The following is a 24962-nucleotide window of genomic DNA, read 5'->3' on the forward strand; positions in this document are numbered from 1 at the left end:
TAATTAACTTTCATCTTTATAAAACAATATAAAAAAGAAGATATGTTTGCTTTTTTCATATCTGGTTGAATTTAAAAGAGGAAATAAAAGTGAAAAAGCCAACGGCACGCAGAGTTTCCAAGTACTGACTGCGCTTGACGCTGCTTAACTTCGGTGATCGGACGAGAACCGGTGTTTTCAACGTGATATGGCCGTTGCCGAGAGTGCTAGATAATAATTCGAATTTAAATTAAGTGAGACAAATTAACCTTCATCTTTTTAAAACAATAAAAAAAGATAATATGTTTGCTTTTTTCATATCTGGTGGAATTTAAAAGAGGAAATAAAAGTGAAAAAGCCAACGGCACGCAGAGTTTCCAAGTACTGACTGCGCTCGACGTTGCTTAACTTCGGTGATCGGACGAGAACCGGTGTTTTCAGCGTGATATGGCCGAAGCCGAGAGTGCTAGTTAATAATTCGAATTTAAATTAAGTGAGACAAATTAACCTTCATCTTTTTAAATCAATAACAAAAAGAAAATATGTTTGCTTTTTTCATATCTATTGGAATTTAAAAGAGGAAAAAAAGTGAAAAAGCCAACGGCACGCAGTGTTCCTAAGTGGTCTCCCTCCCAAGAACTGACTGCGCTCGACGCTGCTTAACTTCGGTGATCGGACGTGAACCGGTGTTTTCAGCGTGATATGGCCGTTGCCGAGAGTGCTATTTAATAATTTGAATTTAATTAACCTTCATCTTTATAAAACAATAACAAAAAGAAGATATGTTTGCTTTTTTCATATCTGGTGGAATTTAAAAGAGGAAATAAAAGTAAAAAAGCCAACGGCACGCAGAGTTTCCAAGTACTGACTGCGCTTGACGCTGCTTATATTCGGTGATCGGACGAGAACCGGTGTTTTCAGCGTGATATGGCCGTTGCCGAGAGTGCTAGATAATAATTCGAATTTAAATTAAGTGAGACAAATTAATCTTCATCTTTTTAAAACAATAACAAAAAGAAAATAAGTTTGCTTTTTTCATATCTGGTGGAATTTAAAAGAGGAAATAAAACTGAAAAAGCCAACGGCACGCAGAGTTTCCAAGTACTGACTGCGCTCGACGCTGCTTAACTTCGGTGATCGGACGAGAACCGGTGTTTTCAGCGTGATATGGCCGTAGCCGAGAGTGCTAGTTAATAATTCGAATTTAAATTAAGTGAGACAAATTAACCTTCATCTTTTTAAAACAATAACAAAAAGAAAATATGTTTGCTTTTTTCATATCTGGTGGAATTTAAAAGAGGAAATAAAACTGAAAAAGCCAACGGCACGCAGAGTTTCCAAGTACTGACTGCGCTCGACGCTGCTTAACTTCGGTGATCGGACGAGAACCGGTGTTTTCAGCGTGATATGGCCGTAGCCGAGAGTGCTAGTTAATAATTCGAATTTAAATTAAGTGAGACAAATTAACCTTCATCTTTTTAAAACAATAACAAAAAGAAAATATGTTTGCTTATTTCATATCTATTGGAATTTAAAAGAGGAAAAAAAGTGAAAAAGCCAACGGCACGCAGTGTTCCTAAGTGGTCTCCCTCCCAAGAACTGACTGCGCTCGACGCTGCTTAACTTCGGTGATCGGACGTGAACCGGTGTTTTCAGCGTGATATGGCCGTTGCCGAGAGTGCTATTTAAAAATTTGAATTTAATTAACCTTCATCTTTATAAAACAATAACAAAAAGAAGATATGTTTGCTTTTTTCATATCTGGTGGAATTTAAAAGAGGAAATAAAAGTAAAAAAGCCAACGGCACGCAGAGTTTCCAAGTACTGACTGCGCTTGACGCTGCTTATATTCGGTGATCGGACGAGAACCGGTGTTTTCAGCGTGATATGGCCGTTGCCGAGAGTGCTAGATAATAATTCGAATTTAAATTAAGTGAGACAAATTAATCTTCATCTTTTTAAAACAATAACAAAAAGAAAATAAGTTTGCTTTTTTCATATCTGGTGGAATTTAAAAGAGGAAATAAAACTGAAAAAGCCAACGGCACGCAGAGTTTCCAAGTACTGACTGCGCTCGACGCTGCTTAACTTCGGTGATCGGACGAGAACCGGTGTTTTCAGCGTGATATGGCCGTAGCCGAGAGTGCTAGTTAATAATTCGAATTTAAATTAAGTGAGACAAATTAACCTTCATCTTTTTAAAACAATAACAAAAAGAAAATATGTTTGCTTTTTTCATATCTGGTGGAATTTAAAAGAGGAAATAAAACTGAAAAAGCCAACGGCACGCAAAGTTTCCAAGTACTGACTGCGCTCGACGCTGCTTAACTTCGGTGATCGGACGAGAACCGGTGTTTTCAGCGAGATATGGCCGTAGCCGAGAGTGCTAGTTAATAATTCGAATTTAAATTAAGTGAGACAAATTAACCTTCATCTTTTTAAAACAATAACAAAAAGAAAATATGTTTGCTTTTTTCATATCTATTGGAATTTAAAAGAGGAAAAAAAGTGAAAAAGCCAACGGCACGCAGTGTTCCTAAGTGGTCTCCCTCCCAAGAACTGACTGCGCTCGACGCTGCTTAACTTCGGTGATCGGACGTGAACCGGTGTTTTCAGCGTGATATGGCCGTTGCCGAGAGTGCTATTTAATAATTTGAATTTAATTAACCTTCATCTTTATAAAACAATAACAAAAAGAAGATATGTTTGCTTTTTTCATATCTGGTGGAATTTAAAAGAGGAAATAAAAGTAAAAAAGCCAACGGCACGCAGAGTTTCCAAGTACTGACTGCGCTTGACGCTGCTTATATTCGGTGATCGGACGAGAACCGGTGTTTTCAGCTTGATATGGCCGTTGCCGAGAGTGCTAGATAATAATTCGAATTTAAATTAAGTGAGACAAATTAATCTTCATCTTTTTAAAACAATAACAAAAAGAAAATAAGTTTGCTTTTTTCATATCTGGTGGAATTTAAAAGAGGAAATAAAACTGAAAAAGCCAACGGCACGCAGAGTTTCCAAGTACTGACTGCGCTCGACGCTGCTTAACTTCGGTGATCGGACGAGAACCGGTGTTTTCAGCGTGATATGGCCGTAGCCGAGAGTGCTAGTTAATAATTCGAATTTAAATTAAGTGAGACAAATTAACCTTCATCTTTTTAAAACAATAACAAAAAGAAAATATGTTTGCTTTTTTCATATCTGGTGGAATTTAAAAGAGGAAATAAAACTGAAAAAGCCAACGGCACGCAGAGTTTCCAAGTACTGACTGCGCTCGACGCTGCTTAACTTCGGTGATCGGACGAGAACCGGTGTTTTCAGCGTGATATGGCCGTAGCCGAGAGTGCTAGTTAATAATTCGAATTTAAATTAAGTGAGACAAATTAACCTTCATCTTTTTAAAACAATAACAAAAAGAAAATATGTTTGCTTTTTTCATATCTATTGGAATTTAAAAGAGGAAAAAAAGTGAAAAAGCCAACGGCACGCAGTGTTCCTAAGTGGTCTCCCTCCCAAGAACTGACTGCGCTCGACGCTGCTTAACTTCGGTGATCGGACGTGAACCGGTGTTTTCAGCGTGATATGGCCGTTGCCGAGAGTGCTATTTAATAATTTGAATTTAATTAACCTTCATCTTTATAAAACAGTAACAAAAAGAAGATATGTTTGCTTTTTTCATATCTGGTGGAATTTAAAAGAGGAAATAAAAGTAAAAAAGCCAACGGCACGCAGAGTTTCCAAGTACTGACTGCGCTTGACGCTGCTTATATTCGGTGATCGGACGAGAACCGGTGTTTTCAGCGTGATATGGCCGTTGCCGAGAGTGCTAGATAATAATTCGAATTTAAATTAAGTGAGACAAATTAATCTTCATCTTTTTAAAACAATAACAAAAAGAAAATAAGTTTGCTTTTTTCATATCTGGTGGAATTTAAAAGAGGAAATAAAACTGAAAAAGCCAACGGCACGCAGAGTTTCCAAGTACTGACTGCGCTCGACGCTGCTTAACTTCGGTGATCGGACGAGAACCGGTGTTTTCAGCGTGATATGGCCGTAGCCGAGAGTGCTAGTTAATAATTCGAATTTAAATTAAGTGAGACAAATTAACCTTCATCTTTTTAAAACAATAACAAAAAGAAAATATGTTTGCTTTTTTCATATCTGGTGGAATTTAAAAGAGGAAATAAAACTGAAAAAGCCAACGGCACGCAGAGTTTCCAAGTACTAACTGCGCTCGACGCTGCTTAACTTCGGTGATCGGACGAGAACCGGTGTTTTCAGCGTGATATGGCCGTAGCCGAGAGTGCTAGTTAATAATTCGAATTTAAATTAAGTGAGACAAATTAATCTTCATCTTTTTAAAACAATAACAAAAAGAAAATAAGTTTGCTTTTTTCATATCTGGTGGAATTTAAAAGAGGAAATAAATCTGAAAAAGCCAACGGCACGCAGAGTTTCCAAGTACTGACTGCGCTCGACGCTGCTTAACTTCGGTGATCGGACGAGAACCGGTGTTTTCAGCGTGATATGGCCGTAGCCGAGAGTGCTAGTTAATAATTCGAATTTAAATTAAGTGAGACAAATTAACCTTCATCTTTTTAAAACAATAACAAAAAGAAAATATGTTTGCTTTTTTCATATCTGGTGGAATTTAAAAGAGGAAATAAAACTGAAAAAGCCAACGGCACGCAGAGTTTCCAAGTACTGACTGCGCTCGACGCTGCTTAACTTCGGTGATCGGACGAGAACCGGTGTTTTCAGCGTGATATGGCCGTAGCCGAGAGTGCTAGTTAATAATTCGAATTTAAATTAAAGGGTAAGAGAATCGTCGTTTACATTTTCGTTAATTTGTATAAGAATACTTAGGAGAATGTATAGAGAATTCAAATTTACCAACCATTTTGCTCTAACACTAATAGTTATTACGTAAAGTTCATTTAAACATTATTAATTTCAAATCGCGTTGGGAAAATGGTCGGCCATTTTATTTTCCTTGTGACGTAACTAACATGTATATTCGTGATTGGCTAGGCCTCTAGAGGAGACCGGTAGAAGGAACATAGATCTTGGAATATATGACTTTCCTAGAGATACACCTTAAAATAATGATGGCCCCTTATTCCCCTTGTAAAAATTTAAGCCTAGAAACGTATCTCTAGATTTTGTTTACCAATGTCATTGAGTAGGATTTCCTAAAGGTCACGTCATTGCGTTGAAACTTCGATGAAAAAAATTATCTTATTCAGTTAAGCGTTGTGCAATTATGTATTTATTTATTTCTTTATTTATTTCTTTATTTCTTTATTTATTTATTTATTTATTTATTTCTTTATTTATTTATTTATTTCTTTATTTATTTATTGTTGTTTGGTACATCAAGTCAGAAATTGACTTGTGGAGACCGCCTTGTACTACTGACAGTTTTTGTTATCACAGCTGATTGTATATAAGGTGTTTGTTTCAATTTTTCGTGGTTAAAATTATTAAGAAATGGCAACCGCGGCGTCCAGCTCTAGCAGCGATTCAGAGAATGAAGTAAATCTGTCTGATTATTCGATAGCATTTAGTGATTCGGTTTCTGAGGATGAAGAGCCGGATGGGGGAATTATTAGGCCTAGGATTTTAGGAAATTTAGGAAATCTTGCCCTCGGTGCTCAGCCTTATCAATTTGAGCCTGATGCTCCTCCACCACCTGTGCAAGATGAAAATGTTGAAATTGAAGTAGAAGGCCATGAAAGGCTAAATAACAACACATGGTAAGCAGTGAAAATGATCAAGGTAACGGTGTGGCTAACTGGTAATATACACAAATTTACTATGTAGGTGTTCTTGTGGAAAATGTGAACCGATGAACTCTATTGAAGAGAGCCTTTGTTGCCAAGAGGTTCCAAAGATTTGGAATAGAGTAAGGGATGGCGATAGCTGCATTACTCAACACCCAGCAACAGATTATGTTTATTTGAACATATATGCCTTGGAGGCGGCGGTGTATGACTATTGTGATAATAACTTTGTTATCCCAAATGATGCCACAATTCACAAGTAATAGTATATTATATAATATTATTAATTTATAGAGTCAAAATTGATTAAAATTATTGTTACATTTAGAACCTACCGCTATATTGCCTATCGGAAATTTACCAGATGGATTCATAAAAGGCTAGGGCGACGTCAAAGACGACCTATTCCAAGCTGCGTCTTAACCACAATCAGAAGATCCTTTCCATCAGAAGAATATTCCGGATTTCGCTATCCACGATTTGACGAATAGTTATAAATAAATTACAAAAATTGAAATATTAAATAAATTTACGGAGAGAACAACGTGATAAGTTGATAACTGACTAATTAAAATGTCTCACAATTAGTTTATTTAATCAGTCGTCATATTTAATTGTAATTTATTTATAATTATTATAAACTTGATAAATTGTATCCTTCATAGTCCTTTATATTACTTTTAGAACACATATTGGCTATCGGAAATTTACACGATGGATTCAGAATATGCTACAACACCAAAGCTGACCAATTAGAAGAATCTTCACATCAGAAGAATTTTCAGGATTTTTTAAATAACATATGTAAATTTCATTCATAAATATTAGCGAGTAAAGATACACGTGACAGACGAAATTATTATGGGCCTATATATGAGGATAAAATATGCCAGTTACCGGATCTCACAACTATTTTTTCTAGATATTAGCCATGATAGAGCTTGATAAATAAACTGCAGTATTCATTGTTTATTAAAAAAATATTTATTTCAAGTTGATTTGAATCGTTTCTTCTGCATGTATGTTTCAATTGCATCCGACTTGTCAGGATGAACATACTTTGCACTTAGTGGTTGTGGGATTGTAGGCGGATCTAATTCTCTTTCGTATAAATCTATTGCGTCAGTCATAGTAAGTTCCGCTATTTCAAGTACCTTTCCAAAGAGATTTTTTACGTAGTCTAAAAAATTGTTTACATTTCAATAACTAGACTTATTTTTAATTTAACTTTTATATAATTAAAATTACCATATGTAGATGGCTCCCTAATAGGTTTGACACTATATTCTCCTTGTTTAGATTTAGGTAATGAAACGCTATAGCGTAAAGTACCATCGGCTTTACGAGCTTGGAGTTTGTTTGAATTTTCATTAAAATGTAAAACGGAAAGGGTCAATCTGGAAAACCACATAAAACAAATTAGAGTTTTACATAACTATGAAATTGAAATGTATGTTGAATTTACCTAGCCTCCATTATTATGTAAGGGTAATACACACTCTTGCTTGCAAAGTGCAATACTACACTGTGGTACGCTTCAACATTTGAAGTTTGAACAATGGGTGATAGCTGAATTATATCACGGCTGGCAAGTTTGACAATATAGGCCAACTTATTATACGCTTCTGATGCTAAAATGATTATTATTAGACCCAAGTAAATATCATATAATATAGTGCATTTATGTTATTGAATTACATTCTTCAAGCCAGTCTTTGGGTGAGGTAATTTCATCATGTGCACACCTTTCAAATAATCCATCATGACCACTATGTTTATTGGTAACATGACGTAGCACGGAAAGCCATTTGTCCCTCGCTAACTCCCCATTTCCGTTACTTGATACTGCGCACCAATAAACGTGATTAACAATACTGCGCTTCCATTTTAGGAGTATTTCACATTTTTTGGCCTTCCCGGCAGCCTCAATTTTTGTTTTAACTCCTAAAAACAAATAAATAAAATTTATTATGATTTGCTAAATAAGGTTTAAGTGCTATATACCTTTCGCAAGATGCCAGCAATCAAATAAATGCTTTACGGCAGGGTGTTCCTCTCTCATGAAACGGCGAATACTCTTATGTCGGTCAGTTACAAGAGTTTCTACCGTGACATCACTCAATGATAAGTAACGCAAGCCCCTCCGTAAACCTTCCAATTCCATGGCTTGACTGCTACTAACTTCGCTAGACTATAAAAGTAAATAATATGGTATTTAAATGTAACCACTGCCCGACTTTTAAATAAATTTAGACTTTACCTGGACCAATTCTAGATGTATTATTTTATTGGTGGTGCTTTCCATAAAACAGTAACTCCCATACAACGCAGAGTAACCGGGTGAATCACACCTTCCATCTCCACCAATTTTTATAGTCTTACCTTCTAATGCCGTTAATAACTCGTCTTGCTGTCGTACCCAAGCCTTTAGTTGGAAAATAATTTTTGAAATTTAAACGAGGGACTGGTAAATTTAATAACATGGTTGCCACAGGTCAGTTAAAAGTCATGGAATTTGAATCTCAAAATCTTGTGACAACTCTGAATTAAAAAATTAATACTTACCTCTCTTATTGAGGGAACAAGATAAGCTTTTTGGAGTTTGCAATAGGCCCTTTTGCCAATCATGACTATACCAATTGACCTAAACATTCTCAAAACTTTGGAGGGGTTTAATCCCGCGAAAAGAATAGCTCCCGCAATTAAGAGATTGCCCAGTGGTTTTCGAGTTATTTTGGGCTGGCTTTGCCAAATAAACGTGTGCTTATTTTCACAAACAGCTCTAACAGTAATCAGGGATCCAATAACAGATAAGGTTTGAGTGCACGGTGCCAAACAGGAAAAGCAATATTTGAACAACAGTAGTAGCGCTGATTGAAAAATTATATATTTCGGTTCAGATACTACATCATCAACAGGATCCAAGTGGTCTGAGAAACTATTTGTAATAAGTTAATAGCATTAAGACTTAAATGTGTAAAGTTCTTTGAATGTGTTTAACATGCAAACCATACTCAATGATACTTGTATCTCCCAAGCCAAGAGTTGAAGGTGTGAAACTTGTATCCAAGGGGTCAAGAGTTTCACTGACATCAATTATGTCAGATCCATCATCATCTTGTTCTATAATAGTAGAACTAAGATGTTCTGCTTCTGTTTGAATCGCAATATCTACCTTCACATCTTGGGGGGTTTGACAGCCTATCAAATGAGGACAAATTAAAACTCATTCGCCAATTCAGATTTCAAAGATTATGATACCTTTACTTCGTGATTTTCTACAAGTTTGCACACCTATACTTCTGCCACAGTTATACACTTGTATATATTTGTTCTTAGTTTTACAATTTTCAATTGTGGGATTCTTAATTTTAATTGAATGCTTTCTTAGTGAAGTCTCTTTGTCATAACTAGACAAAGTAGACTCAGCAGGCTCAACAAATGATTGGATCAATTCACCGCTACTAAAACCCGATTTATGTAGGATTTTACGTTGTGGCATTACTACATCAATAGATAAATCCACATTTGTGTGGGTAGAACAACTAGGGGTGGGACTTTGTACTTTTTCGCGTTTCTCTATGGGACAATCGCCAGGAAAAAGTGTTGGGATCGCTGACTTAGTCAAGCTCAATTTAACCTTCTTCTGCAAGCTTTTTAACACATCAGGGTTGTGAACAAAACAATCGTTTGTAAAATGACTGGAACAAACAGTGGATCTCTCTTTTGGTGTCCAATTAGGTCTATCAATGTTTTGCAACCATTTTTCAGCTAAAGAAGGGTCTTTTGGCCAATAATGAAAAGATATCTCCTTGTTGGTGTTGTTATTTTTACACCCAGGAACGACGCAAACAACAGACGGTCTAGGCATAACTTCCGTTTACAATTATTTTGATTAATGATTGTTTAAAATTTGTCGAGCACTTGAAAAGGTACAACCCTTGGCCACACGAGAGACACGAAGAAACTGAAAAAACGGAATCTATGCGGGAATGACGCAAAAAAAAAACTTGACCTTAATGTAAAGTTCGGTTCATAGATGGCTCGCGCTTCGCGCTCTCTACGTAACAAACATGTGAAACAAGTTGGCTAAGACATAACTGGCGTCAAGTTGGGGGAGGAGTTATGTCGATATTTAAATGGATTTTAAGTAGAGAAATAAATTTTAAATGAAACTAAAAGTATGAAATTTAGGAAGAAGAGATTCGAAAGTGTAAGTTAAAACCATTTTCATTATAATTGGAGAGTATGTACAAAACGATTCTCTTGCCCTTTAAGTGAGACAAATTAACCTTCATCTTTTTAAAATAATAACAAAAAGAAAATATGTTTGCTTTTTTCATATCTATTGGAATTTAAAAGAGGAAAAAAAGTGAAAAAGCCAACGGCACGCAGTGTTCCTAAGTGGTCTCCCTCCCAAGAACTGACTGCGCTCGACGCTACTTAACTTCGGTGATCGGACGTGAACCGGTGTTTTCAGCGTGATATGGCCGTTGCCGAGAGTGATATTTAATAATTTGAATTTAATTAACCTTCATCTTTATAAAACAATAACAAAAAGAAGATATGTTTGCTTTTTTCATATCTGGTGGAATTTAAAAGAGGAAATAAAAGTAAAAAAGCCAACGGCACGCAGAGTTTCCAAGTACTGACTGCGCTTGACGCTGCTTATATTCAGTGATCGGACGAGAACCGGTGTTTTCAGCGTGATATGGCCGTTGCCGAGAGTGCTAGATAATAATTCGAATTTAAATTAAGTGAGACAAATTAATCTTCATCTTTTTAAAACAATAACAAAAAGAAAATAAGTTTGCTTTTTTCATATCTGGTGGAATTTAAAAGAGGAAATAAAACTGAAAAAGCCAACGGCACGCAGAGTTTCCAAGTACTGACTGCGCTCGACGCTGCTTAACTTCGGTGATCGGACGAGAACCGGTGTTTTCAGCGTGATATGGCCGTAGCCGAGAGTGCTAGTTAATAATTCGAATTTAAATTAAGTGAGACAAATTAACCTTCATCTTTTTAAAACAATAACAAAAAGAAAATATGTTTGCTTTTTTCATATCTGGTGGAATTTAAAAGAGGAAATAAAACTGAAAAAGCCAACGGCACGCAGAGTTTCCAAGTACTGACTGCGCTCGACGCTGCTTAACTTCGGTGATCGGACGAGAACCGGTGTTTTCAGCGTGATATGGCCGTAGCCGAGAGTGCTAGTTAATAATTCGAATTTAAATTAAGTGAGACAAATTAACCTTCATCTTTTTAAAACAATAACAAAAAGAAAATATGTTTGCTTTTTTCATATCTATTGGAATTTAAAAGAGGAAAAAAAGTGAAAAAGCCAACGGCACGCAGTGTTCCTAAGTGGTCTCCCTCCCAAGAACTGACTGCGCTCGACGCTGCTTAACTTCGGTGATCGGACGTGAACTGGTGTTTTCAGCGTGATATGGCCGTTGCCGAGAGTGCTATTTAATAATTTGAATTTAATTAACCTTCATCTTTATAAAACAATAACAAAAAGAAGATATGTTTGCTTTTTTCATATCTGGTGGAATTTAAAAGAGGAAACAAAAGTGAAAAAGCCAACGGCACGCAGAGTTTCCAAGTACTGACTGCGTTCGACGCTGCTTAACTTCGGTAATCGGACGAGAACCGGTGTTTTCAGCGTGATATGGCCGTTGCCGAGAGTGCTAGATAATAATTCGAATTTAAATTAAGTGAGACAAATTAACCTTCATCTTTTTAAAACAATAACAAAAAGAAAATAAGTTTGCTTTTTTCATATCTATTGGAATTTAAAAGAGGAAAAAAAAGTGAAAAAGCCAACGGCACGCAGTGTTCCTAAGTGGTCTCCCTCCCAAGTACTGACTGCGCTCGACGCTGCTTAATTTCGGTGATCGGACGAGAACCGGTGTATTCAGCGTGATATGGCTGTTGCCGAAAGTGCTAGTTAATAATTTGAATTTAATTAACTTTCATCTTTATAAAACAATATAAAAAAGAAGATATGTTTGCTTTTTTCATATCTGGTGGAATTTAAAAGAGGAAATAAAAGTGAAAAAGCCAACGGCACGCAGAGTTTCCAAGTACTGACTGCGCTCGACGCTGCTTAACTTCGGTGATCGGACGAGAACCGGTGTTTTCAGCGTGATATGGCCGTTGCCGAGAGTGCTAGATAATAATTCGAATTTAAATTAAGTGAGACAAATTAACCTTCATATTTTTAAAACAATAAAAAAAAAGAAAATATGTTTGCTTTTTTCATATCTGGTGGAATTTAAAAGAGGAAATAAAAGTGAAAAAGCCAACGGCACGCAGAGTTTCCAAGTACTGACTGCGCTCGACGCTGCTTAACTTCGGTGATCGGACGAGAACCGGTGTTTTCAGCGTGATATGGCCGTTGCCGAGAGTGCTAGATAATAATTCGAATTTAAATTAAGTGAGATAAATTAACCTTCATCTTTTTAAAACAATAATAAAAAGAAAATAAGTTTGCTTTTTTCATATCTATTGGAATTTAAAAGAGGAAAAAAAGTGAAAAAGCCAACGGCACGCAGTGTTCCTAAGTGGTCTCCCTCCCATGTAATAACTGCGCTCGACGCTGCTTAACTTCGGTGATCGGACGAGAACCGGTGTATTCAGCGTGATATGGCCGTTGCCGAGAGTGCTATTTAATAATTTGAATTTAATTAACTTTCATCTTTACAAAACAATATAAAAAAGAAGATATGTTTGCTTTTTTCATATCTGGTGGAATTTAAAAGAGGAAATAAAAGTGAAAAAGCCAACGGCACGCAGAGTTTCCAAGTACTGACTGCGCTTGACGCTGCTTATATTCGGTGATCGGACGAGAACCGGTGTTTTCAGCGTGATATGGCCGTTGCCGAGAGTGCTAGATAATAATTCGAATTTAAATTAAGTGAGACAAATTAATCTTCATCTTTTTAAAACAATAACAAAAAGAAAATAAGTTTGCTTTTTTCATATCTGGTGGAACTTAAAAGAGGAAAAAAAAGTGAAAAAGCCAACGGCACGCAGAGTTTCCAAGTACTGACTGCGCTAGACGCTGCTTAACTTCGGTGATCGGACGAGAACCGGTGTTTTCAGCGTGATATGGCCGTTGCCGAGAGTGCTATTTAATAATTTGAATTTAATTAACCTTCATCTTTATAAAACAATAACAAAATGAAAATAAGTTTGCTTTTTTTCATATCTGGTGGAATTTAAAAGAGGAAATAAAAGTGAAAAAGCCAACGGCACGCAGAGTTTCCAAGTACTGACTGCGCTCGACGCTGCTTAACTTCGGTGATCGGACGAGAACCGGTGTTTTCAGCGTGATATGTCCGTAGCCGAGAGTGCTAGATAATAATTCGAATTTAAATTAAGTGAGACAAATTAACCTTCATCTTTTTAAAACAATAACAAAAAGAAAATATGTTTGCTTTTTTCATATCTATTTTAATTTAAAAGAGGAAAAAAAAGTGAAAAAGCCAACGGCACGCAGTGTTCCTAAGTGGCCTCCCTCCCAAGTACTGACAGCGCTCGACGCTGCTTAACTTCGGTGATCGGACGTGAACCGGTGTTTTCAGCGTGATATGGCCGTTGCCGAGAGTGCTATTTAATAATTTGAATTTAATTAATCTTCATCTTTATAAAACAATAACAAAAAGAAGATATGTTTGCTTTTTTCATATCTGGTGGAATTTGAAAGAGGAAACAAAAGTGAAAAAGCCAACGGCACGCAGAGTTTCCAAGTACTGACTGCGCTCGACGCTGCTTAACTTCGGTGATCGGACGAGAACCGGTGTTTTCAGCGTGATATGGCCGTTGCCGAGAGTGCTAGATAATAATTCGAATTTAAATTAAGTGAGACAAATTAACCTTCATCTTTTTAAAACAATAACAAAAAGAAAATATGTTTGCTTTTTTCATATCTATTTTAATTTAAAAGAGGAAAAAAAAGTGAAAAAGCCAACGGCACTCAGTGTTCCTAAGTGGTCTCCCTCCCAAGTACTGACTGCGCTCGACGCTGCTTAACTTCGGTGATCGGACGTGAACCGGTGTTTTCAGCGTGATATGGCCGTTGCCGAAAGTGCTATTTAATAATTTGAATTTAATAATTCTTCATCTTTATAAAACAATAACAAAAAGAAGATATGTTTGCTTTTTTCATATCTGGTGGAATTTAAAAGAGGAAACAAAAGTGAAAAAGCCAACGGCACGCAGAGTTTCCAAGTACTGACTGCGCTAGACGCTGCTTAACTTCGGTGATCGGACGAGAACCGGTGTTTTCAGCGTGATATGGCCGTAGCCGAGAGTGCTAGATAATAATTCGAATTTAAATTAAGTGAGACAAATTAACCTTCATCTTTTTTAAACAATAACAAAAAGAAAATATGTTTGCTTTTTTCATATCTATTTTAATTTAAAAGAGGAAAAAAAAGTGAAAAAGCCAACGGCACGCAGTGTTCCTAAGTGGCCTCCCTCCCAAGTACTGACAGCGCTCGACGCTGCTTAACTTCGGTGATCGGACGTGAACCGGTGTTTTCATCGTGATATGGCCGTTGCCGAGAGTGCTATTTAATAATTTGAATTTAATTAATCTTCATCTTTATAAAACAATAACAAAAAGAAGATATGTTTGCTTTTTTCATATCTGGTGGAATTTGAAAGAGGAAACAAAAGTGAAAAAGCCAACGGCACGCAGAGTTTCCAAGTACTGACTGCGCTCGACGCTGCTTAACTTCGGTGATCGGACGAGAACCGGTGTTTTCAGCGTGATATGTCCGTAGCCGAGAGTGCTAGATAATAATTCGAATTTAAATTAAGTGAGACAAATTAACCTTCATCTTTTTAAAACAATAACAAAAAGAAAATATGTTTGCTTTTTTCATATCTATTTTAATTTAAAAGAGGAAAAAAAAGTGAAAAAGCCAACGGCACGCAGTGTTCCTAAGTGGCCTCCCTCCCAAGTACTGACAGCGCTCGACGCTGCTTAACTTCGGTGATCGGACGTGAACCGGTGTTTTCAGCGTGATATGGCCGTTGCCGAGAGTGCTATTTAATAATTTGAATTTAATTAATCTTCATCTTTATAAAACAATAACAAAAAGAAGATATGTTTGCTTTTTTCATATCTGGTGGAATTTGAAAGAGGAAACAAAAGTGAAAAAGCCAACGGCACGCAGAGTTTCCAAGTACTGACTGCGCTCGACGCTGCTTAACTTCGGTGATCGGACGAGAACCGGTGTTTTCAGCGTGATATGGCCGTTGCCGAGAGTGCTAGATAATAATTCGAATTTAAATTAAGTGAGACAAATTAACCTTCATCTTTTTAAAACAATAACAAAAAGAAAATATGTTTGCTTTTTTCATATCTATTTTAATTTAAAAGAGGAAAAAAAAGTGAAAAAGCCAACGGCACTCAGTGTTCCTAAGTGGTCTCCCTCCCAAGTACTGACTGCGCTCGACGCTGCTTAACTTCGGTGATCGGACGTGAACCGGTGTTTTCAGCGTGATATGGCCGTTGCCGAAAGTGCTATTTAATAATTTGAATTTAATAATTCTTCATCTTTATAAAACAATAACAAAAAGAAGATATGTTTGCTTTTTTCATATCTGGTGGAATTTAAAAGAGGAAACAAAAGTGAAAAAGCCAACGGCACGCAGAGTTTCCAAGTACTGACTGCGCTAGACGCTGCTTAACTTCGGTGATCGGACGAGAACCGGTGTTTTCAGCGTGATATGGCCGTAGCCGAGAGTGCTAGATAATAATTCGAATTTAAATTAAGTGAGACAAATTAACCTTCATCTTTTTTAAACAATAACAAAAAGAAAATATGTTTGCTTTTTTCATATCTATTTTAATTTAAAAGAGGAAAAAAAAGTGAAAAAGCCAACGGCACGCAGTGTTCCTAAGTGGCCTCCCTCCCAAGTACTGACAGCGCTCGACGCTGCTTAACTTCGGTGATCGGACGTGAACCGGTGTTTTCATCGTGATATGGCCGTTGCCGAGAGTGCTATTTAATAATTTGAATTTAATTAATCTTCATCTTTATAAAACAATAACAAAAAGAAGATATGATTGCTTTTTTCATATCTGGTGGAATTTGAAAGAGGAAACAAAAGTGAAAAAGCCAACGGCACGCAGAGTTTCCAAGTACTGACTGCGCTCGACGCTGCTTAACTTCGGTGATCGGACGAGAACCGGTGTTTTCAGCGTGATATGGCCGTTGCCGAGAGTGCTAGATAATAATTCGAATTTAAATTAAGTGAGACAAATTAACCTTCATCTTTTTAAAACAATAACAAAAATAAAATATGTTTGCTTTTTTCATATCTATTTTAATTTAAATGAGGAAAAAAAAGTGAAAAAGCCAACGGCACTCAGTGTTCCTAAGTGGTCTCCCTCCCAAGTACTGACTGCGCTCGACGCTGCTTAACTTCGGTGATCGGACGTGAACCGGTGTTTTCAGCGTGATATGGCCGTTGCCGAGAGTGCTATTTAATAATTTGAATTTAATAATTCTTCATCTTTATAAAACAATAACAAAAAGAAGATATGTTTGCTTTTTTCATATCTGGTGGAATTTAAAAGAGGAAACAAAAGTGAAAAAGCCAACGGCACGCAGAGTTTCCAAGTACTGACTGCGCTCGACGCTGCTTAACTTCGGTGATCGGACGAGAACCGGTGTTTTCAGCGTGATATGGCCGTTGCCGAGAGTGCTAGATAATAATTCGAATTTAAATTAAGTGAGACAAATTAACCTTCATCTTTTTAAAACAATAACAAAAAGAAAATATGTTTGCTTTTTTCATATCTATTTTAATTTAAAAGAGGAAAAAAAAGTGAAAAAGCCAACGGCACTCAGTGTTCCTAAGTGGTCTCCCTCCCAAGTACTGACTGCGCTCGACGCTGCTTAACTTCGGTGATCGGACGTGAACCGGTGTTTTCAGCGTGATATGGCCGTTGCCGAAAGTGCTATTTAATAATTTGAATTTAATAATTCTTCATCTTTATAAAACAATAACAAAAAGAAGATATGTTTGCTTTTTTCATATCTGGTGGAATTTAAAAGAGGAAACAAAAGTGAAAAAGCCAACGGCACGCAGAGTTTCCAAGTACTGACTGCGCTAGACGCTGCTTAACTTCGGTGATCGGACGAGAACCGGTGTTTTCAGCGTGATATGGCCGTAGCCGAGAGTGCTAGATAATAATTCGAATTTAAATTAAGTGAGACAAATTAACCTTCATCTTTTTTAAACAATAACAAAAAGAAAATATGTTTGCTTTTTTCATATCTATTTTAATTTAAAAGAGGAAAAAAAAGTGAAAAAGCCAACGGCACGCAGTGTTCCTAAGTGGCCTCCCTCCCAAGTACTGACAGCGCTCGACGCTGCTTAACTTCGGTGATCGGACGTGAACCGGTGTTTTCATCGTGATATGGCCGTTGCCGAGAGTGCTATTTAATAATTTGAATTTAATTAATCTTCATCTTTATAAAACAATAACAAAAAGAAGATATGTTTGCTTTTTTCATATCTGGTGGAATTTGAAAGAGGAAACAAAAGTGAAAAAGCCAACGGCACGCAGAGTTTCCAAGTACTGACTGCGCTCGACGCTGCTTAACTTCGGTGATCGGACGAGAACCGGTGTTTTCAGCGTGATATGTCCGTAGCCGAGAGTGCTAGATAATAATTCGAATTTAAATTAAGTGAGACAAATTAACCTTCATCTTTTTAAAACAATAACAAAAAGAAAATATGTTTGCTTTTTTCATATCTATTTTAATTTAAAAGAGGAAAAAAAAGTGAAAAAGCCAACGGCACGCAGTGTTCCTAAGTGGCCTCCCTCCCAAGTACTGACAGCGCTCGACGCTGCTTAACTTCGGTGATCGGACGTGAACCGGTGTTTTCAGCGTGATATGGCCGTTGCCGAGAGTGCTATTTAATAATTTGAATTTAATTAATCTTCATCTTTATAAAACAATAACAAAAAGAAGATATGTTTGCTTTTTTCATATCTGGTGGAATTTGAAAGAGGAAACAAAAGTGAAAAAGCCAACGGCACGCAGAGTTTCCAAGTACTGACTGCGCTCGACGCTGCTTAACTTCGGTGATCGGACGAGAACCGGTGTTTTCAGCGTGATATGGCCGTTGCCGAGAGTGCTAGATAATAATTCGAATTTAAATTAAGTGAGACAAATTAACCTTCATCTTTTTAAAACAATAACAAAAAGAAAATATGTTTGCTTTTTTCATATCTATTTTAATTTAAAAGAGGAAAAAAAAGTGAAAAAGCCAACGGCACTCAGTGTTCCTAAGTGGTCTCCCTCCCAAGTACTGACTGCGCTCGACGCTGCTTAACTTCGGTGATCGGACGTGAACCGGTGTTTTCAGCGTGATATGGCCGTTGCCGAAAGTGCTATTTAATAATTTGAATTTAATAATTCTTCATCTTTATAAAACAATAACAAAAAGAAGATATGTTTGCTTTTTTCATATCTGGTGGAATTTAAAAGAGGAAACAAAAGTGAAAAAGCCAACGGCACGCAGAGTTTCCAAGTACTGACTGCGCTAGACGCTGCTTAACTTCGGTGATCGGACGAGAACCGGTGTTTTCAGCGTGATATGGCCGTAGCCGAGAGTGCTAGATAATAATTCGAATTTAAATTAAGTGAGACAAATTAACCTTCATCTTTTTTAAACAATAACAAAAAGAAAATATGTTTGCTTTTTTCATATCTATTTTAATTTAAAAGAGGAAAAAAAAGTGAAAAAGCCAACGGCACGCAGTGTTCCTAAGTGGCCTCCCTCCCAAGTACTGACAGCGCTCGACGCTGCTTAACTTCGGTGATCGGACGTGAACCGGTGTTTTCATCGTGATATGGCCGTTGCCGAGAGTGCTATTTAATAATTTGAATTTAATTAATCTTCATCTTTATAAAACAATAACAAAAAGAAGATATGTTTGCTTTTTTCATATCTGGTGGAATTTGAAAGAGGAAACAAAAGTGAAAAAGCCAACGGCACGCAGAGTTTCCAAGTACTGACTGCGCTCGACGCTGCTTAACTTCGGTGATCGGACGAGAACCGGTGTTTTCAGCGTGATATGTCCGTAGCCGAGAGTGCTAGATAATAATTCGAATTTAAATTAAGTGAGACAAATTAACCTTCATCTTTTTAAAACAATAACAAAAAGAAAATATGTTTGCTTTTTTCATATCTATTTTAATTTAAAAGAGGAAAAAAAAGTGAAAAAGCCAACGGCACGCAGTGTTCCTAAGTGGCCTCCCTCCCAAGTACTGACAGCGCTCGACGCTGCTTAACTTCGGTGATCGGACGTGAACCGGTGTTTTCAGCGTGATATGGCCGTTGCCGAGAGTGCTATTTAATAATTTGAATTTAATTAATCTTCATCTTTATAAAACAATAACAAAAAGAAGATATGTTTGCTTTTTTCATATCTGGTGGAATTTGAAAGAGGAAACAAAAGTGAAAAAGCCAACGGCACGCAGAGTTTCCAAGTACTGACTGCGCTCGACGCTGCTTAACTTCGGTGATCGGACGAGAACCGGTGTTTTCAGCGTGATATGGCCGTTGCCGAGAGTGCTAGATAATAATTCGAATTTAAATTAAGTGAGACAAATTAACCTTCATCTTTTTAAAACAATAACAAAAAGAAAATATGTTTGCTTTTTTCATATCTATTTTAATTTAAAAGAGGAAAAAAAAGTGAAAAAGCCAACGGCACTCAGTGTTCCTAAGTGGTCTCCCTCCCAAGTACTGACTGCGCTCGACGCTGCTTAACTTCGGTGATCGGACGTGAACCGGTGTTTTCAGCGTGATATGGCCGTTGCCGAAAGTGCTATTTAATAATTTGAATTTAATAATTCTTCATCTTTATAAAACAATAACAAAAAGAAGATATGTTTGCTTTTTTCATATCTGGTGGAATTTAAAAGAGGAAACAAAAGTGAAAAAGCCAACGGCACGCAGAGTTTCCAAGTACTGACTGCGCTAGACGCTGCTTAACTTCGGTGATCGGACGAGAACCGGTGTTTTCAGCGTGATATGGCCGTAGCCGAGAGTGCTAGATAATAATTCGAATTTAAATTAAGTGAGACAAATTAACCTTCATCTTTTTTAAACAATAACAAAAAGAAAATATGTTTGCTTTTTTCATATCTATTTTAATTTAAAAGAGGAAAAAAAAGTGAAAAAGCCAACGGCACGCAGTGTTCCTAAGTGGCCTCCCTCCCAAGTACTGACAGCGCTCGACGCTGCTTAACTTCGGTGATCGGACGTGAACCGGTGTTTTCATCGTGATATGGCCGTTGCCGAGAGTGCTATTTAATAATTTGAATTTAATTAATCTTCATCTTTATAAAACAATAACAAAAAGAAGATATGTTTGCTTTTTTCATATCTGGTGGAATTTGAAAGAGGAAACAAAAGTGAAAAAGCCAACGGCACGCAGAGTTTCCAAGTACTGACTGCGCTCGACGCTGCTTAACTTCGGTGATCGGACGAGAACCGGTGTTTTCAGCGTGATATGTCCGTAGCCGAGAGTGCTAGATAATAATTCGAATTTAAATTAAGTGAGACAAATTAACCTTCATCTTTTTAAAACAATAACAAAAAGAAAATATGTTTGCTTTTTTCATATCTATTTTAATTTAAAAGAGGAAAAAAAAGTGAAAAAGCCAACGGCACGCAGTGTTCCTAAGTGGCCTCCCTCCCAAGTACTGACAGCGCTCGACGCTGCTTAACTTCGGTGATCGGACGTGAACCGGTGTTTTCAGCGTGATATGGCCGTTGCCGAGAGTGCTATTTAATAATTTGAATTTAATTAATCTTCATCTTTATAAAACAATAACAAAAAGAAGATATGTTTGCTTTTTTCATATCTGGTGGAATTTGAAAGAGGAAACAAAAGTGAAAAAGCCAACGGCACGCAGAGTTTCCAAGTACTGACTGCGCTCGACGCTGCTTAACTTCGGTGATCGGACGAGAACCGGTGTTTTCAGCGTGATATGGCCGTTGCCGAGAGTGCTAGATAATAATTCGAATTTAAATTAAGTGAGACAAATTAACCTTCATCTTTTTAAAACAATAACAAAAAGAAAATATGTTTGCTTTTTTCATATCTATTTTAATTTAAAAGAGGAAAAAAAAGTGAAAAAGCCAACGGCACTCAGTGTTCCTAAGTGGTCTCCCTCCCAAGTACTGACTGCGCTCGACGCTGCTTAACTTCGGTGATCGGACGTGAACCGGTGTTTTCAGCGTGATATGGCCGTTGCCGAAAGTGCTATTTAATAATTTGAATTTAATAATTCTTCATCTTTATAAAACAATAACAAAAAGAAGATATGTTTGCTTTTTTCATATCTGGTGGAATTTAAAAGAGGAAACAAAAGTGAAAAAGCCAACGGCACGCAGAGTTTCCAAGTACTGACTGCGCTAGACGCTGCTTAACTTCGGTGATCGGACGAGAACCGGTGTTTTCAGCGTGATATGGCCGTAGCCGAGAGTGCTAGATAATAATTCGAATTTAAATTAAGTGAGACAAATTAACCTTCATCTTTTTTAAACAATAACAAAAAGAAAATATGTTTGCTTTTTTCATATCTATTTTAATTTAAAAGAGGAAAAAAAAGTGAAAAAGCCAACGGCACGCAGTGTTCCTAAGTGGCCTCCCTCCCAAGTACTGACAGCGCTCGACGCTGCTTAACTTCGGTGATCGGACGTGAACCGGTGTTTTCATCGTGATATGGCCGTTGCCGAGAGTGCTATTTAATAATTTGAATTTAATTAATCTTCATCTTTATAAAACAATAACAAAAAGAAGATATGATTGCTTTTTTCATATCTGGTGGAATTTGAAAGAGGAAACAAAAGTGAAAAAGCCAACGGCACGCAGAGTTTCCAAGTACTGACTGCGCTCGACGCTGCTTAACTTCGGTGATCGGACGAGAACCGGTGTTTTCAGCGTGATATGGCCGTTGCCGAGAGTGCTAGATAATAATTCGAATTTAAATTAAGTGAGACAAATTAACCTTCATCTTTTTAAAACAATAACAAAAATAAAATATGTTTGCTTTTTTCATATCTATTTTAATTTAAATGAGGAAAAAAAAGTGAAAAAGCCAACGGCACTCAGTGTTCCTAAGTGGTCTCCCTCCCAAGTACTGACTGCGCTCGACGCTGCTTAACTTCGGTGATCGGACGTGAACCGGTGTTTTCAGCGTGATATGGCCGTTGCCGAGAGTGCTATTTAATAATTTGAATTTAATAATTCTTCATCTTTATAAAACAATAACAAAAAGAAGATATGTTTGCTTTTTTCATATCTGGTGGAATTTAAAAGAGGAAACAAAAGTGAAAAAGCCAACGGCACGCAGAGTTTCCAAGTACTGACTGCGCTCGACGCTGCTTAACTTCGGTGATCGGACGAGAACCGGTGTTTTCAGCGTGATATGGCCGTTGCCGAGAGTGCTAGATAATAATTCGAATTTAAATTAAGTGAGACAAATTAACCTTCATCTTTTTAAAACAATAACAAAAAGAAAATATGTTTGCTTTTTTCATATCTATTTTAATTTAAAAGAGGAAAAAAAAGTGAAAAAGCCAACGGCACTCAGTGTTCCTAAGTGGTCTCCCTCCCAAGTACTGACTGCGCTCGACGCTGCTTAACTTCGGTGATCGGACGTGAACCGGTGTTTTCAGCGTGATATGGCCGTTGCCGAAAGTGCTATTTAATAATTTGAATTTAATAATTCTTCATCTTTATAAAACAATAACAAAAAGAAGATATGTTTGCTTTTTTCATATCTGGTGGAATTTAAAAGAGGAAACAAAAGTGAAAAAGCCAACGGCACGCAGAGTTTCCAAGTACTGACTGCGCTAGACGCTGCTTAACTTCGGTGATCGGACGAGAACCGGTGTTTTCAGCGTGATATGGCCGTAGCCGAGAGTGCTAGATAATAATTCGAATTTAAATTAAGTGAGACAAATTAACCTTCATCTTTTTTAAACAATAACAAAAAGAAAATATGTTTGCTTTTTTCATATCTATTTTAATTTAAAAGAGGAAAAAAAAGTGAAAAAGCCAACGGCACGCAGTGTTCCTAAGTGGCCTCCCTCCCAAGTACTGACAGCGCTCGACGCTGCTTAACTTCGGTGATCGGACGTGAACCGGTGTTTTCATCGTGATATGGCCGTTGCCGAGAGTGCTATTTAATAATTTGAATTTAATTAATCTTCATCTTTATAAAACAATAACAAAAAGAAGATATGTTTGCTTTTTTCATATCTGGTGGAATTTGAAAGAGGAAACAAAAGTGAAAAAGCCAACGGCACGCAGAGTTTCCAAGTACTGACTGCGCTCGACGCTGCTTAACTTCGGTGATCGGACGAGAACCGGTGTTTTCAGCGTGATATGTCCGTAGCCGAGAGTGCTAGATAATAATTCGAATTTAAATTAAGTGAGACAAATTAACCTTCATCTTTTTAAAACAATAACAAAAAGAAAATATGTTTGCTTTTTTCATATCTATTTTAATTTAAAAGAGGAAAAAAAAGTGAAAAAGCCAACGGCACGCAGTGTTCCTAAGTGGCCTCCCTCCCAAGTACTGACAGCGCTCGACGCTGCTTAACTTCGGTGATCGGACGTGAACCGGTGTTTTCAGCGTGATATGGCCGTTGCCGAGAGTGCTATTTAATAATTTGAATTTAATTAATCTTCATCTTTATAAAACAATAACAAAAAGAAGATATGTTTGCTTTTTTCATATCTGGTGGAATTTGAAAGAGGAAACAAAAGTGAAAAAGCCAACGGCACGCAGAGTTTCCAAGTACTGACTGCGCTCGACGCTGCTTAACTTCGGTGATCGGACGAGAACCGGTGTTTTCAGCGTGATATGGCCGTTGCCGAGAGTGCTAGATAATAATTCGAATTTAAATTAAGTGAGACAAATTAACCTTCATCTTTTTAAAACAATAACAAAAAGAAAATATGTTTGCTTTTTTCATATCTATTTTAATTTAAAAGAGGAAAAAAAAGTGAAAAAGCCAACGGCACTCAGTGTTCCTAAGTGGTCTCCCTCCCAAGTACTGACTGCGCTCGACGCTGCTTAACTTCGGTGATCGGACGTGAACCGGTGTTTTCATCGTGATATGGCCGTTGCCGAGAGTGCTATTTAATAATTTGAATTTAATTAATCTTCATCTTTATAAAACAATAACAAAAAGAAGATATGATTGCTTTTTTCATATCTGGTGGAATTTGAAAGAGGAAACAAAAGTGAAAAAGCCAACGGCACGCAGAGTTTCCAAGTACTGACTGCGCTCGACGCTGCTTAACTTCGGTGATCGGACGAGAACCGGTGTTTTCAGCGTGATATGGCCGTTGCCGAGAGTGCTAGATAATAATTCGAATTTAAATTAAGTGAGACAAATTAACCTTCATCTTTTTAAAACAATAACAAAAATAAAATATGTTTGCTTTTTTCATATCTATTTTAATTTAAATGAGGAAAAAAAAGTGAAAAAGCCAACGGCACTCAGTGTTCCTAAGTGGTCTCCCTCCCAAGTACTGACTGCGCTCGACGCTGCTTAACTTCGGTGATCGGACGTGAACCGGTGTTTTCAGCGTGATATGGCCGTTGCCGAGAGTGCTATTTAATAATTTGAATTTAATAATTCTTCATCTTTATAAAACAATAACAAAAAGAAGATATGTTTGCTTTTTTCATATCTGGTGGAATTTAAAAGAGGAAACAAAAGTGAAAAAGCCAACGGCACGCAGAGTTTCCAAGTACTGACTGCGCTCGACGCTGCTTAACTTCGGTGATCGGACGAGAACCGGTGTTTTCAGCGTGATATGGCCGTTGCCGAGAGTGCTAGATAATAATTCGAATTTAAATTAAGTGAGACAAATTAACCTTCATCTTTTTAAAACAATAACAAAAAGAAAATATGTTTGCTTTTTTCATATCTATTTTAATTTAAAAGAGGAAAAAAAAGTGAAAAAGCCAACGGCACTCAGTGTTCCTAAGTGGTCTCCCTCCCAAGTACTGACTGCGCTCGACGCTGCTTAACTTCGGTGATCGGACGTGAACCGGTGTTTTCAGCGTGATATGGCCGTTGCCGAAAGTGCTATTTAATAATTTGAATTTAATAATTCTTCATCTTTATAAA

At 37.1% G+C, this 24962-nt stretch overlaps 2 protein-coding genes, 15 non-coding genes and 53 pseudogenes across 18 annotated transcripts; 1 reads left to right on the forward strand and 69 right to left on the reverse strand.

Moving 5' to 3' along the window:
• Window positions 1-96: 96 nt before the first annotated feature.
• LOC149601024 (5S ribosomal RNA) lies at window positions 97-199 on the reverse strand (annotated as a pseudogene).
• Window positions 200-574: 375 nt separating this feature from the next.
• Window positions 575-693, reverse strand: LOC149601025 (5S ribosomal RNA). The gene has a single exon (XR_016378779.1). It is a non-coding gene; the product is annotated as a 5S ribosomal RNA (ribosomal RNA).
• A 362-nt stretch (window positions 694-1055) lies between these two features.
• Window positions 1056-1158, reverse strand: LOC149601026 (5S ribosomal RNA; annotated as a pseudogene).
• A 137-nt stretch (window positions 1159-1295) lies between these two features.
• Window positions 1296-1398, reverse strand: LOC149601027 (5S ribosomal RNA; annotated as a pseudogene).
• Window positions 1399-1534: 136 nt separating this feature from the next.
• LOC149601028 (5S ribosomal RNA) lies at window positions 1535-1653 on the reverse strand. Its single transcript, XR_016378780.1, has one exon. It is a non-coding gene; the product is annotated as a 5S ribosomal RNA (ribosomal RNA).
• A 362-nt stretch (window positions 1654-2015) lies between these two features.
• LOC149601029 (5S ribosomal RNA) lies at window positions 2016-2118 on the reverse strand (annotated as a pseudogene).
• Window positions 2119-2255: 137 nt separating this feature from the next.
• Window positions 2256-2358, reverse strand: LOC149601030 (5S ribosomal RNA; annotated as a pseudogene).
• A 136-nt stretch (window positions 2359-2494) lies between these two features.
• Window positions 2495-2613, reverse strand: LOC149601031 (5S ribosomal RNA). The gene has a single exon (XR_016378781.1). It is a non-coding gene; the product is annotated as a 5S ribosomal RNA (ribosomal RNA).
• A 362-nt stretch (window positions 2614-2975) lies between these two features.
• LOC149601032 (5S ribosomal RNA) lies at window positions 2976-3078 on the reverse strand (annotated as a pseudogene).
• Window positions 3079-3215: 137 nt separating this feature from the next.
• Window positions 3216-3318, reverse strand: LOC149601033 (5S ribosomal RNA; annotated as a pseudogene).
• A 136-nt stretch (window positions 3319-3454) lies between these two features.
• Window positions 3455-3573, reverse strand: LOC149601034 (5S ribosomal RNA). The gene has a single exon (XR_016378783.1). It is a non-coding gene; the product is annotated as a 5S ribosomal RNA (ribosomal RNA).
• Window positions 3574-3935: 362 nt separating this feature from the next.
• LOC149601035 (5S ribosomal RNA) lies at window positions 3936-4038 on the reverse strand (annotated as a pseudogene).
• Window positions 4039-4175: 137 nt separating this feature from the next.
• LOC149601036 (5S ribosomal RNA) lies at window positions 4176-4278 on the reverse strand (annotated as a pseudogene).
• Window positions 4279-4415: 137 nt separating this feature from the next.
• LOC149601037 (5S ribosomal RNA) lies at window positions 4416-4518 on the reverse strand (annotated as a pseudogene).
• Window positions 4519-4655: 137 nt separating this feature from the next.
• On the reverse strand, window positions 4656-4758 carry LOC149601038 (5S ribosomal RNA; annotated as a pseudogene).
• A 439-nt stretch (window positions 4759-5197) lies between these two features.
• LOC149601039 (uncharacterized) lies at window positions 5198-6586 on the forward strand. 2 transcript variants are annotated; one of them, XM_089860895.1, is made up of 4 exons: window positions 5198-5244; window positions 5360-5735; window positions 5803-6021; window positions 6091-6586. In XM_089860895.1, the coding sequence occupies exons 2-4, from the start codon at window positions 5470-5472 to the stop codon at window positions 6251-6253; spliced, it is 648 nt and encodes a 215-aa protein (XP_089717021.1). In that variant the 5' UTR covers window positions 5198-5244; window positions 5360-5469; the 3' UTR covers window positions 6254-6586. The 2 variants fall into 2 exon arrangements, 1 of the variants encoding a protein (XP_089717021.1); XR_016377870.1 differs by lacking the exon at window positions 5198-5244 and having other exon boundaries at window positions 5270-5735; window positions 6091-6378; window positions 6447-6586.
• A 345-nt stretch (window positions 6587-6931) lies between these two features.
• On the reverse strand, window positions 6932-8909 carry LOC149601040 (uncharacterized). Its single transcript, XM_089860894.1, has 7 exons — window positions 8777-8909; window positions 8328-8700; window positions 8023-8187; window positions 7767-7953; window positions 7461-7706; window positions 7228-7393; window positions 6932-7159 (listed from the first exon to the last, which is right to left on the reverse strand). Exons 2-7 carry the CDS (start codon window positions 8412-8414, stop codon window positions 6955-6957), a joined length of 1056 nt encoding a protein of 351 aa, XP_089717020.1. The 5' UTR covers window positions 8415-8700; window positions 8777-8909; the 3' UTR covers window positions 6932-6954.
• A 1232-nt stretch (window positions 8910-10141) lies between these two features.
• Window positions 10142-10260, reverse strand: LOC149601041 (5S ribosomal RNA; annotated as a pseudogene).
• A 362-nt stretch (window positions 10261-10622) lies between these two features.
• On the reverse strand, window positions 10623-10725 carry LOC149601042 (5S ribosomal RNA; annotated as a pseudogene).
• A 137-nt stretch (window positions 10726-10862) lies between these two features.
• On the reverse strand, window positions 10863-10965 carry LOC149601043 (5S ribosomal RNA; annotated as a pseudogene).
• Window positions 10966-11101: 136 nt separating this feature from the next.
• Window positions 11102-11220, reverse strand: LOC149601044 (5S ribosomal RNA; annotated as a pseudogene).
• A 122-nt stretch (window positions 11221-11342) lies between these two features.
• Window positions 11343-11445, reverse strand: LOC149601045 (5S ribosomal RNA; annotated as a pseudogene).
• Window positions 11446-11582: 137 nt separating this feature from the next.
• Window positions 11583-11701, reverse strand: LOC149601046 (5S ribosomal RNA; annotated as a pseudogene).
• A 122-nt stretch (window positions 11702-11823) lies between these two features.
• On the reverse strand, window positions 11824-11926 carry LOC149601047 (5S ribosomal RNA; annotated as a pseudogene).
• A 138-nt stretch (window positions 11927-12064) lies between these two features.
• LOC149601048 (5S ribosomal RNA) lies at window positions 12065-12167 on the reverse strand (annotated as a pseudogene).
• A 136-nt stretch (window positions 12168-12303) lies between these two features.
• Window positions 12304-12422, reverse strand: LOC149601049 (5S ribosomal RNA; annotated as a pseudogene).
• Window positions 12423-12784: 362 nt separating this feature from the next.
• Window positions 12785-12887, reverse strand: LOC149601050 (5S ribosomal RNA; annotated as a pseudogene).
• Window positions 12888-13010: 123 nt separating this feature from the next.
• Window positions 13011-13113, reverse strand: LOC149601051 (5S ribosomal RNA; annotated as a pseudogene).
• A 137-nt stretch (window positions 13114-13250) lies between these two features.
• LOC149601052 (5S ribosomal RNA) lies at window positions 13251-13369 on the reverse strand (annotated as a pseudogene).
• Window positions 13370-13491: 122 nt separating this feature from the next.
• On the reverse strand, window positions 13492-13594 carry LOC149601053 (5S ribosomal RNA; annotated as a pseudogene).
• A 137-nt stretch (window positions 13595-13731) lies between these two features.
• Window positions 13732-13850, reverse strand: LOC149601054 (5S ribosomal RNA). Its single transcript, XR_016378654.1, has one exon. It is a non-coding gene; the product is annotated as a 5S ribosomal RNA (ribosomal RNA).
• Window positions 13851-14212: 362 nt separating this feature from the next.
• On the reverse strand, window positions 14213-14331 carry LOC149601055 (5S ribosomal RNA; annotated as a pseudogene).
• Window positions 14332-14453: 122 nt separating this feature from the next.
• On the reverse strand, window positions 14454-14556 carry LOC149601056 (5S ribosomal RNA; annotated as a pseudogene).
• Window positions 14557-14693: 137 nt separating this feature from the next.
• LOC149601057 (5S ribosomal RNA) lies at window positions 14694-14812 on the reverse strand (annotated as a pseudogene).
• A 122-nt stretch (window positions 14813-14934) lies between these two features.
• Window positions 14935-15037, reverse strand: LOC149601058 (5S ribosomal RNA; annotated as a pseudogene).
• A 137-nt stretch (window positions 15038-15174) lies between these two features.
• On the reverse strand, window positions 15175-15293 carry LOC149601059 (5S ribosomal RNA). Its single transcript, XR_016378655.1, has one exon. It is a non-coding gene; the product is annotated as a 5S ribosomal RNA (ribosomal RNA).
• A 362-nt stretch (window positions 15294-15655) lies between these two features.
• Window positions 15656-15774, reverse strand: LOC149601060 (5S ribosomal RNA; annotated as a pseudogene).
• A 122-nt stretch (window positions 15775-15896) lies between these two features.
• On the reverse strand, window positions 15897-15999 carry LOC149601061 (5S ribosomal RNA; annotated as a pseudogene).
• A 137-nt stretch (window positions 16000-16136) lies between these two features.
• Window positions 16137-16255, reverse strand: LOC149601062 (5S ribosomal RNA). Its single transcript, XR_016378656.1, has one exon. It is a non-coding gene; the product is annotated as a 5S ribosomal RNA (ribosomal RNA).
• A 122-nt stretch (window positions 16256-16377) lies between these two features.
• Window positions 16378-16480, reverse strand: LOC149601063 (5S ribosomal RNA; annotated as a pseudogene).
• Window positions 16481-16617: 137 nt separating this feature from the next.
• Window positions 16618-16736, reverse strand: LOC149601064 (5S ribosomal RNA). Its single transcript, XR_016378657.1, has one exon. It is a non-coding gene; the product is annotated as a 5S ribosomal RNA (ribosomal RNA).
• A 362-nt stretch (window positions 16737-17098) lies between these two features.
• LOC149601065 (5S ribosomal RNA) lies at window positions 17099-17217 on the reverse strand (annotated as a pseudogene).
• Window positions 17218-17339: 122 nt separating this feature from the next.
• On the reverse strand, window positions 17340-17442 carry LOC149601066 (5S ribosomal RNA; annotated as a pseudogene).
• A 137-nt stretch (window positions 17443-17579) lies between these two features.
• LOC149601067 (5S ribosomal RNA) lies at window positions 17580-17698 on the reverse strand (annotated as a pseudogene).
• A 122-nt stretch (window positions 17699-17820) lies between these two features.
• On the reverse strand, window positions 17821-17923 carry LOC149601068 (5S ribosomal RNA; annotated as a pseudogene).
• A 137-nt stretch (window positions 17924-18060) lies between these two features.
• On the reverse strand, window positions 18061-18179 carry LOC149601069 (5S ribosomal RNA). The gene has a single exon (XR_016378658.1). It is a non-coding gene; the product is annotated as a 5S ribosomal RNA (ribosomal RNA).
• A 362-nt stretch (window positions 18180-18541) lies between these two features.
• Window positions 18542-18660, reverse strand: LOC149601070 (5S ribosomal RNA; annotated as a pseudogene).
• Window positions 18661-18782: 122 nt separating this feature from the next.
• Window positions 18783-18885, reverse strand: LOC149601071 (5S ribosomal RNA; annotated as a pseudogene).
• A 137-nt stretch (window positions 18886-19022) lies between these two features.
• On the reverse strand, window positions 19023-19141 carry LOC149601072 (5S ribosomal RNA; annotated as a pseudogene).
• A 122-nt stretch (window positions 19142-19263) lies between these two features.
• On the reverse strand, window positions 19264-19366 carry LOC149601073 (5S ribosomal RNA; annotated as a pseudogene).
• Window positions 19367-19503: 137 nt separating this feature from the next.
• Window positions 19504-19622, reverse strand: LOC149601074 (5S ribosomal RNA). The gene has a single exon (XR_016378659.1). It is a non-coding gene; the product is annotated as a 5S ribosomal RNA (ribosomal RNA).
• A 362-nt stretch (window positions 19623-19984) lies between these two features.
• Window positions 19985-20103, reverse strand: LOC149601075 (5S ribosomal RNA; annotated as a pseudogene).
• A 122-nt stretch (window positions 20104-20225) lies between these two features.
• LOC149601076 (5S ribosomal RNA) lies at window positions 20226-20328 on the reverse strand (annotated as a pseudogene).
• A 137-nt stretch (window positions 20329-20465) lies between these two features.
• On the reverse strand, window positions 20466-20584 carry LOC149601077 (5S ribosomal RNA; annotated as a pseudogene).
• Window positions 20585-20706: 122 nt separating this feature from the next.
• On the reverse strand, window positions 20707-20809 carry LOC149601078 (5S ribosomal RNA; annotated as a pseudogene).
• Window positions 20810-20946: 137 nt separating this feature from the next.
• On the reverse strand, window positions 20947-21065 carry LOC149601079 (5S ribosomal RNA). Its single transcript, XR_016378661.1, has one exon. It is a non-coding gene; the product is annotated as a 5S ribosomal RNA (ribosomal RNA).
• Window positions 21066-21427: 362 nt separating this feature from the next.
• On the reverse strand, window positions 21428-21546 carry LOC149601080 (5S ribosomal RNA; annotated as a pseudogene).
• A 122-nt stretch (window positions 21547-21668) lies between these two features.
• LOC149601081 (5S ribosomal RNA) lies at window positions 21669-21771 on the reverse strand (annotated as a pseudogene).
• A 137-nt stretch (window positions 21772-21908) lies between these two features.
• LOC149601082 (5S ribosomal RNA) lies at window positions 21909-22027 on the reverse strand. Its single transcript, XR_016378662.1, has one exon. It is a non-coding gene; the product is annotated as a 5S ribosomal RNA (ribosomal RNA).
• A 122-nt stretch (window positions 22028-22149) lies between these two features.
• On the reverse strand, window positions 22150-22252 carry LOC149601083 (5S ribosomal RNA; annotated as a pseudogene).
• Window positions 22253-22389: 137 nt separating this feature from the next.
• LOC149601084 (5S ribosomal RNA) lies at window positions 22390-22508 on the reverse strand. The gene has a single exon (XR_016378663.1). It is a non-coding gene; the product is annotated as a 5S ribosomal RNA (ribosomal RNA).
• A 362-nt stretch (window positions 22509-22870) lies between these two features.
• On the reverse strand, window positions 22871-22989 carry LOC149601085 (5S ribosomal RNA; annotated as a pseudogene).
• A 122-nt stretch (window positions 22990-23111) lies between these two features.
• Window positions 23112-23214, reverse strand: LOC149601086 (5S ribosomal RNA; annotated as a pseudogene).
• Window positions 23215-23351: 137 nt separating this feature from the next.
• LOC149601087 (5S ribosomal RNA) lies at window positions 23352-23470 on the reverse strand (annotated as a pseudogene).
• Window positions 23471-23592: 122 nt separating this feature from the next.
• LOC149601088 (5S ribosomal RNA) lies at window positions 23593-23695 on the reverse strand (annotated as a pseudogene).
• Window positions 23696-23832: 137 nt separating this feature from the next.
• LOC149601089 (5S ribosomal RNA) lies at window positions 23833-23951 on the reverse strand (annotated as a pseudogene).
• Window positions 23952-24073: 122 nt separating this feature from the next.
• On the reverse strand, window positions 24074-24176 carry LOC149601090 (5S ribosomal RNA; annotated as a pseudogene).
• Window positions 24177-24313: 137 nt separating this feature from the next.
• On the reverse strand, window positions 24314-24432 carry LOC149601091 (5S ribosomal RNA). Its single transcript, XR_016378664.1, has one exon. It is a non-coding gene; the product is annotated as a 5S ribosomal RNA (ribosomal RNA).
• A 122-nt stretch (window positions 24433-24554) lies between these two features.
• Window positions 24555-24657, reverse strand: LOC149601092 (5S ribosomal RNA; annotated as a pseudogene).
• A 137-nt stretch (window positions 24658-24794) lies between these two features.
• LOC149601093 (5S ribosomal RNA) lies at window positions 24795-24913 on the reverse strand. Its single transcript, XR_016378665.1, has one exon. It is a non-coding gene; the product is annotated as a 5S ribosomal RNA (ribosomal RNA).
• Window positions 24914-24962: the final 49 nt, after the last annotated feature.

This window comes from Phalangium opilio, unplaced genomic scaffold (assembly GCF_054372755.1).
Source record: "Phalangium opilio isolate 3A_F unplaced genomic scaffold, DU_Popi_V2 ptg000360l_1, whole genome shotgun sequence".
Taxonomy (NCBI): Eukaryota; Metazoa; Arthropoda; class Arachnida; order Opiliones; family Phalangiidae; genus Phalangium; species Phalangium opilio.